Here is an 8,517-nt window from a genome sequence, read left to right on the forward strand (position 1 = left end):
TGTAAGGTGACATTTGAATCATAAAAATTAGTTAGAATGTTACCTTATGTAGCGGTTTGAATAACTTGACCTCAAGAAAGCTTAGCACCCCAAGTGTGATGCCTCAAATGGAATCACAAAACACCAAGAACAATTATGATGAATATAGAGAGGTTATGGAGGCTAGAAATCAAATTCTACTTCTTGGAATGCAAGGTGTTAATTGATTTTAGCTTAAGAATACACACACACACACACACACACACATATATATATATATATATATATATAGCTAGCTTCAAATGTGGATTGACATCTATTGTGCGAACATGTGGATAGTATTATTCTGTGATAATTGCAAAGAAAATATGTTGTTTGGTAATGCGAATACGTTCAATCTTACATAACTATTGTCATTATCGTGCATTCTCACTAATTAAATCGTTTATAAAGTTATTATAGATTTTTTTAATATTCTCAATCTGTCAAAATGTTGTCAGAATGTTTATTGAGTCGTATTCTGTAAGAATGAAATTGAGTAAAAAAACGATGCGTGAGATCAAAAATGAATAAGAATTAGTGAGAATGCATGAAAATTGCGATAGTTGTGTAATGTTGAACGTATTCACATTAGCAAACAACCTATTCTCTTAGCAATTCTCATAGAAAAGCATTGTCCACACGTTCGCACAATAGTTGTTCATCCACATTATAACCTAGTTCTCTCTCTCTCTCTCTCTCTATATATATATATATATATATATATATATATATATATATATATATATATATGTGTGTGTGTGTGTGTGTGTGTGTGTGTGTGTGTGTAGAATATCAAGGGTCATGTGTAACCCTAATCCATACCCATAAGCTTATGATCCACCCATTTAATTTGGATAAATACTTCATGGATCAACCCATAAGCCTATCACAAATCAAACCATGGATCATTAGCCCAACTCATATGTATCAATTTAATTAGTCTCTTTTGATCACAAAATTAATTTTAAATTAATTCTCGTTCAATATTAATTAAATAATATAATTCCTCAATTAATATATTATACTTATAATATATTAGTAAATCATAAATAACCTCTTACTCAAATATCCATCTATCAAATTGTTCTGGTGAAGGCAACACGAAATGGACCATGCTACTGTCGGGTCAAGTACATACCAATTATAGTTATGAGCTTAGACACCTAATCCAACAAATATGATCATCTACTTCTTGCAAGATGTATATCAAAATTGAGCCATTATAATTGATAATCACAACTTGATCAAAATATGCTATAAAACTTAACAAAATCAAGGTGCACATAAACAAAGTCCACAAGAAAACATTATAAGGAAACCATCAATTTCAATATTATATTATTTTTTATCATAAAACTTAATAGAATCGGGGAAATATTGCAGGGGGAGTTTTACATCTGTTTTAGCTTTAGAATCAGCAACATGCATAGATATGGAAAAAAAACTAATCATGTAATAAAATCAAAAGCAAAGTACATTACTGAAACAAAATCTTTGAAACATAGGATTTTTGGGTAAATAAATCATGATTGGTTCAATAGTTTGAGTAATTAACTAAAGGCTAAACAACAACTCTAAGTTTACATGTAGGGTTAAAGAATTCCCACATTTATCACAAAAAGTACTTATTTTAGCGAGTCAACTGCTATACAAAAAGAAAATAAGTTGAAATAAATACCTATGTGAGCTTATTAAGGGTGTTGTCAATGTCAACAAATTAAAACTCCAAAAACATCTCAAGTTCCTCCATATGTTGCTTACTATTTTCCGAACTCCCCATGTTATCATGTCGCAAAACTCAATGATTTTGAAGCTTCCGATAATCCAGAGGTTAAGAAACAGGAGATATTGGAGCCTAAAATGAGAAAATTATCATAGATAAACACACAAACATTGCTGTTGATAAGTATCTATATTTCATTTTCCTTATCAACAAAAAAAATATCCAGCCAGAAATATTGAAAAAAAAAATCGAACATTATATGACAAAAAATAGAACCTTATTCAAGCAAAACAAATCGATTTATGGATAAAAATGATCTAGCCAATACACCAACCAAAACAAATCGAACCTAGTTCAAGCAACACATATCATTTAGGGCTAAAAATTGAAATACAAATAAATAATCGAACTTTGTGGGGATTTGGTGGCGGAAGAAATCATCATATTTGTTGAGAGAGAAAGAGCCAGAAGAGACATCTTTATTTAACGTTGGAAACTGATAATTTAATTGTGGATTTTAGGGGACTGAATCTAAAAAATAAGAAACGATCGAAGATTGATTTTATGAGATTTGAATATTTGAATAATTTGAATAAGAAAATAGGAACCGACTCATGTTTATTGGATATGAGAGATGAGAGATGTTCTGAGCCTCTGAGAATTTATATCATAGATTTAAGAGGAAAAAAAACACAGATCGACATCGATAAATTTATTAAAAATTTACATGTAATGGAATAAAAAAAAAAAAAGAGGTCGCTTGCTAAAACTAGGGCTTATTTCTTTCACTACAACATCAAATAAACGATCAACAAAGGAAGATGGGTGGAAGTGACTTTATAAGCTGCAACAAATTAAAAATCACAAAACATCATCTTCACGATAGAGATCACTCACAAAACCATTTAACCATAAGGTAGAATTGAAGGTTTCCATTTGATGCAAGGAGGTGGGTATTTTAAATTTGAATCTTTTACCAAAGCCAAGAAATCCAAATTAGAGAAAACAACCGCATGATTTTAGGGAGTAAATAGATGATTAGGGTGGGTGGGAATTAGAGAGAAGGATTAAGGACAACGTGTCACGTGTCAAAATAAAGGTATAAAAAATGAACATGAGGCAGGTTTAAGAGTGTTTTATTAGAAGGGATTTTGCGCCGTAATCCTTAAACGTAAACCCTCCTCTTCTGGTTCTCTCTCCCTCCAAACCGGAAAAATCGAAACACTTTAGCATATCAATGGAGAAATTAAGAACAACTGTAAATCAAATAGCATACACTCCCAAATCTGAAGTACTCTCCACTCTCTCTCCTCTTCATCTCTCTATCATCCCTCTACTCTTTCTCTCTTCCTCCCTCTACAAAATTGCCCTCTCCTTCCGTCACACTCTCCACCACTTCGGCTTCCTTCGCAAGCACAGGTACTTACAAATTACAACTATCTTCATGTTTCCTCTAGTATAACCACATTGGGGTTATTCTTCTCCTCTTGATTCGATGTATCTTTATGTAGGGTTTGATGCGTTTTCATGGCTGTTGAAGGTTACCCGTTCCGGTAATCAGCGTCGGAAATTTAACGTGGGGTGGTAATGGGAAGACTCCGATGGTCGAATTCATTGCAAATTGGTTGGCTAATGATTTTGGGGTTTCACCTCTCATTCTCACCAGGGTACTTTCATTATCGTGTACTTTGACTTTCGTGGCAAACCTCTTACCTTTTTCAATACAAAATTGACGAATTTTACTCCCATGGTATTTGCAGGGATACGGTGGTGGTGATGAAGCTAAAATGCTTCAAAGGCATTTTATTGGAACATCTGTGAAGATTGGTGTGGGTGCAAATCGGGCAGCGACTGCTGCTTCTTTTCTTCATAAACATGGATTCGTTTATCCTCTTGATATCGTTAGTTTCAAGAAACAGATACCAGAAAGACGAATTGTTTCTGATAAAATTGGAGTTGCAATTCTTGATGATGGAATGCAGGTAAACATACCATTTCTTTCTCGTTAATGTTCTTCAATTGGGTATTCAATTTGAAAAGCAAAGATTTTGAAATTTGCTATAATTTCTTTAACAGCATGTAAGCATGTCACGTGATTTGGAAATTGTAATGGTGAATGCATTGTCACCATGGGGAAACCGCCACTTACTACCTTTTGGACCATTACGCGAGCCTTTGACTTCATTTTCCCGAGCTAATGCCGCCGTAATCCACCATTCCGACTTGGTATAACAAATTCCATTCCAACACAAAACTTTACAACAAGGGTATTTACGGAATATCATCTTCTTTACACGAAAATAACGAAATTGTTATTTAATAATCACAGGTTTCAGATCAGAATCTTTCCGTTATTAAATCAACGATTCTCAAAGCTAATCGATTTCTTCCAATATACCTATCTACAATGACACCCACACACTTCTTTAAACCACCACGTGTCTCAATCCAATTATCTTTAGAAGTTGTATATGAAAAGATAGTTTTATGTGTTTCCGCAATCGGTTCTCCTAATTCACTCGTGCAAAAAATTCAAAAGGTATCATTTGTCCTTTATGAACATGACATAACATTACAGACTGTACTGCATTTTTCACGTGCATCTGACTGTGACCGTGACTGTGACTGTGACTACTGACTAGTCCCAACAGGACAAAATTGCAGCTTTTGTCTCGCCCAAAAAGTTAAGGACGTGGACTTGCATTCGATCTTTCCTCTGTGCAAAAGACGTAAATGCTCTCGTTTTCCTCATAAAAGTTTTATTAATTTTTTTTTTTCAATATTTTCTAGATGGGCCCGTTGTTTGTTGACCGGCTAGACTATAGCGACCACCACCAGTTTCAAAACGAGGTACAACTACTTTGTTAAGGTTTGTTTGGTTGGATGGAATGGAATTGAGATAGTAATGGAATAAGTGATTCCGTTCCATGATCATACCAAACACTACCTTACAATATACTTTTTTCACATTCCAATTTCCAACCGCTAGAATCAAATTATAATTTCTATCAAAATACTCGATTCAGGACATCATGAGAATCAAAGCAAGACTCGAACATCTCAAGAACAAGTTTGGCTCCAAACCCATCATTGTCATGACAGAAAAGGTTTGTTAATAATTTAATATTCATAAATCTTTTTCCACTTATCAATCCTCCATAACTTTCATAAACCATCGATTCAAATTGCTTTTTGTGTTGACCGTGATTTGGATCTGGTTGACTACAGGACTATGATCGAGATCACAAGATTCTTGGAAGTTTGGAGCCTTTTGAAGTTTTGGTGTTGTGTTGTAAACTGAAGATTTTAGACCACAAAGAAGATGAGTTCAAGAAGCTGTTGATTTGCTCCCTGAGTTGAATGGGGTGAAAGTATAGTGTAAAATGGGTTGTTTGATAACCGGGTGGATCGGGTCAGGTTGGGTCCAACCCACCTGGGTCCACGAACCGAACCATGTAATACGGGTTTGGTTGCAAATTTCTAAACGATGTTATTTTGTTTAAGTTTAAAATTGTGGTTGAGATTAGACTGATAACAGTTCTTTTTGCTATGAATAGAACCAGGTATTAAGGTTTCATATGAAGTATTGCACAAATCCTAAATGGAAGATTGTTAGAATTTTGGTGGCCTAGTGGTAATTATTTTGGATTTAAACAAATTGTCCTAAGTTCGAAGGCTTTAATCATGGATGGCGAGTTGTTTAAAAAAAACAATTAAGAGTTGAGAAGAAATTATGAATTAATATTTTGGGTATAATATTTAGGGAAAAGCACACTAAAAAACTATTGTATTTTCGGTGTTTTTGGTGTTTAGTAACACTACATATTACGTCCAAGTTGTAACTTCAAATTTGACCTTCTGTCGAAGTGTTTTCCTATGTCAGCAAATTTGACCTTCTGTGATTATTGTTCGTTAAAGAGGTTACAGCATATATTTTATCTAATTTAGTGGCTTTAGTTAAAATTTCGACATTAATTACTCTATTAAACCATTAAATGTTGACAAAACTTCGCTAGTGTATTATAACAATTTAAACATTTGGTTGTGTTTGATTTGTTAGAAAAGCTAGTTTTAAGCTTATAAGTTTATTAATAAGTTACCTTAAGATACAAATAGTTTATCAAAAAAACTAGTTTATAAATTGTTATAAAGTATAAATTATTTTTGTGGTATAAACATTAAATTGCAACAAGCTCAAAAACTAATTTTATAAGCTAGTATAGTAGCATTGGCACACCCAAACACAAATACTAAATTGCAATAAGATAGTTTATAAGCTAATATATACACGCTATACACATTAAAAAAAGACATTAAACTCATGTATTTCGCCATAATTCATATCATTTACATGCGTTAAATTTTGCTTATAATTATGTGAGGTATAGAAAATGGTTAGAATTTTAAAATTAAAAATAAAACGGATCAAATGGGTTTGATGTTGTACGCACTTTATTAAAACATAAATAGCAAACTAGGAAAGAAAAAATGTTTGCGGTGAAGGTGGATCGAACACCTGACCTTCAGATCTTCAGTCTGACGCTCTCCCAACTGAGCTATCCCCGCTTCTTGGTATTTTGCACTGTCTGTAATAATATATTGTTATTATTTGTCATCATCATCAATCGGTCAAGTAGCGAATAGATAAAACATAGACGGCCTTGAGAGTTAACAAAATTAAAACGGGTCAAAGGTGGGAATTTCTTCGAAGTATATTAGTAAAAGGGACGTTTATATCCATTTATTGTTTGGTATGTTGTTTTTACTAAATCACATATTTTACTTTGAGAAAAGTATAATATAATTCTTATATGGCATAATGATTTATAACAATATTAAATTAAATAATCTTAAACTTGTACGGATCCGCAAAATCATAAATTATGCAAGAATATAAGATACGTTATGTTGGATTTTGATTTTGGACTCACTTTATAATTACAAAGCACACATCGTTAAAACCTTTGTTTTACAATGTTTTTCGGTGTTTAGATGCTCATTCTATTTGATGGATGAAAAACAACAATGTTTAAGAAACGTGTGTTTATGGAAGAAAACCATAATGACAAGAAAAATTTCAATTTCAATTTTTGAAACCCTAAAATATGTGGTTTTTAGATTATAGATAACTAGATGTATAATTTAAAAGTACAACCCTCAAAACAAGGACCCTAAAATATTCCTACCACAATATCATTTTTTCGGTACTAATTCGGTTTGTGAAAGTAGGTTTAATTTGAACTTATGGGTAAGCTCGGTCTCAGACCCGTACCAAACCAAAGGGCAAAACTACCCAATACCGAACACACATTAAGTATTGAGTATTATAACATCCCATTTTCCAAACCACTTTTTATTTTTATTTTTTAGAAGATAACATTCATTCATTCAAACATTCATTCATTCATAAAGAAAATCATTGTTTAGATAATCAAAACTCAACTATTCAAATCAGAGTATAAAATTAATGCAGAAATCTCAAAACATAATGTTGATGCACATGTACAATCAAGTATTATCCTTCCTATGATCTGAATAAGTACCTAAAATCATTTAATCAACAACCGCAATCCAAAGCTTAGTGATTTCCCCAAAAATGTCACATACTGTAACACTTGGATCCTAGTATGTTTCATGCCCTTCATTGTTGAAATGTTGCACATTTAGTCCTTGGGTAGTACGCAGGGCGTACCACATGGTACACTTAGCGTACTGATGAGTGCCTTGGTCGGGACTCTGGACACGTACGCGGGACATACACATATGTACACGAGGCGTACGTGTCATTTAGTGAAAACCTAATTTATGGGGTTGCATATAATCACACTTATGGTTCATGTTACCCTCATTTCTCAGCCTCCACTGACCTTATAACCTCATTTCGAAACCCTAGACCTTTCATTTGTGTTTTTGAACTCATTGCGTGCTTCTTGGTGTGTTTTTTGGTTCATTATCAAGAAGAAAAAGTTTGGTGCAAGGTTGTTGATCAAGGAAGAGTTTGTAGATTCTGATTCTCTACTCCATTTCCAGCTTGTTTGAGGTAAAAAGCTATGATCTTGTTTATTAAAAGCTTAGATCTAGTTTATATGATTTTTGTACCTTTTTGGCCCCATGAATGAGATCTAGTGGCTTGACACCACTTCATGAGCTATGAGTTGTCACTCTTGGTGTTTCTGAGGTTCGAAGTCCACAAAGTTGGCACCTTTAGGGTTTAGAATCACCCATGCATGAGATTATGTCCATTTAGTGAAAGTAAAGTACTATATCTTGAAGTTGGGTCCTTTTTGTTGGGTTTTAAGCATTAAAACACTTCTATGGTGCACATGCAACCCTAATAGCTTTGGATCTATGTTTTCTGTAATTACACATGCAATAAAATTTCCAAAGCTTGAAGTCTACAACTAGCATACAATTTTGGTACATTAATCATAAAACTAGTTAGAATAATACCTCTTTATTGTAGCTTGTAGTTTTGGCTTTTCAAGAGCTTAGCACCTCAAGTATGATGCCTCAAATGGTTCACAAACACCATGAACAAAGGAGGACATTGAGAGAGAGGTTAATCACCACCAAAATCCTCTAGGGTTCTCTTAGAACTCATAAGATCCGATTTTTAATCTTAGGGAAATACATATATAGTGTACTGTTGGATTAATATCTAAGTCCATAACTATAATTGGTGAGACTTGACCCGACCCGACATGGTCCATTTGGGTTGCATGGCATCATGCATTTAGATAGACTATAATGAGAGAAATAACACTTAAGGTTGG

General features: G+C 33.4%; 1 protein-coding gene and 1 non-coding gene across 3 annotated transcripts; one reads left to right on the top strand and one right to left on the bottom strand.

The window, feature by feature from the left end:
- The first annotated feature begins 2,897 nt into the window (after positions 1 to 2,897).
- Positions 2,898 to 5,321, top strand: LPXK (tetraacyldisaccharide 4'-kinase family protein). 2 transcript variants are annotated; one of them, XM_078976646.1, is made up of 8 exons: positions 2,898 to 3,163; positions 3,285 to 3,411; positions 3,505 to 3,726; positions 3,821 to 3,970; positions 4,074 to 4,283; positions 4,535 to 4,594; positions 4,771 to 4,851; positions 4,973 to 5,321. In XM_078976646.1, the coding sequence occupies exons 1-8, from the start codon at positions 2,982 to 2,984 to the stop codon at positions 5,102 to 5,104; spliced, it is 1,164 nt and encodes a 387-aa protein (XP_078832772.1). In that variant the 5' UTR covers positions 2,898 to 2,981; the 3' UTR covers positions 5,105 to 5,321. The 2 variants fall into 2 exon arrangements, with proteins under 2 accessions (XP_078832772.1, XP_078832773.1); XM_078976647.1 differs by having other exon boundaries at positions 3,031 to 3,163; positions 3,256 to 3,411.
- A 916-nt stretch (positions 5,322 to 6,237) lies between these two features.
- On the bottom strand, positions 6,238 to 6,310 carry TRNAF-GAA (transfer RNA phenylalanine (anticodon GAA)). The gene has a single exon. It is a non-coding gene; the product is annotated as a tRNA-Phe (tRNA).
- Between the last annotated feature and the right edge of the window lie 2,207 nt (positions 6,311 to 8,517).

This window comes from Lactuca saligna, chromosome 9, assembly GCF_052625555.1.
Source record: "Lactuca saligna cultivar CGN05327 chromosome 9, ASM5262555v1, whole genome shotgun sequence".
Taxonomy (NCBI): Eukaryota; Viridiplantae; Streptophyta; class Magnoliopsida; order Asterales; family Asteraceae; genus Lactuca; species Lactuca saligna.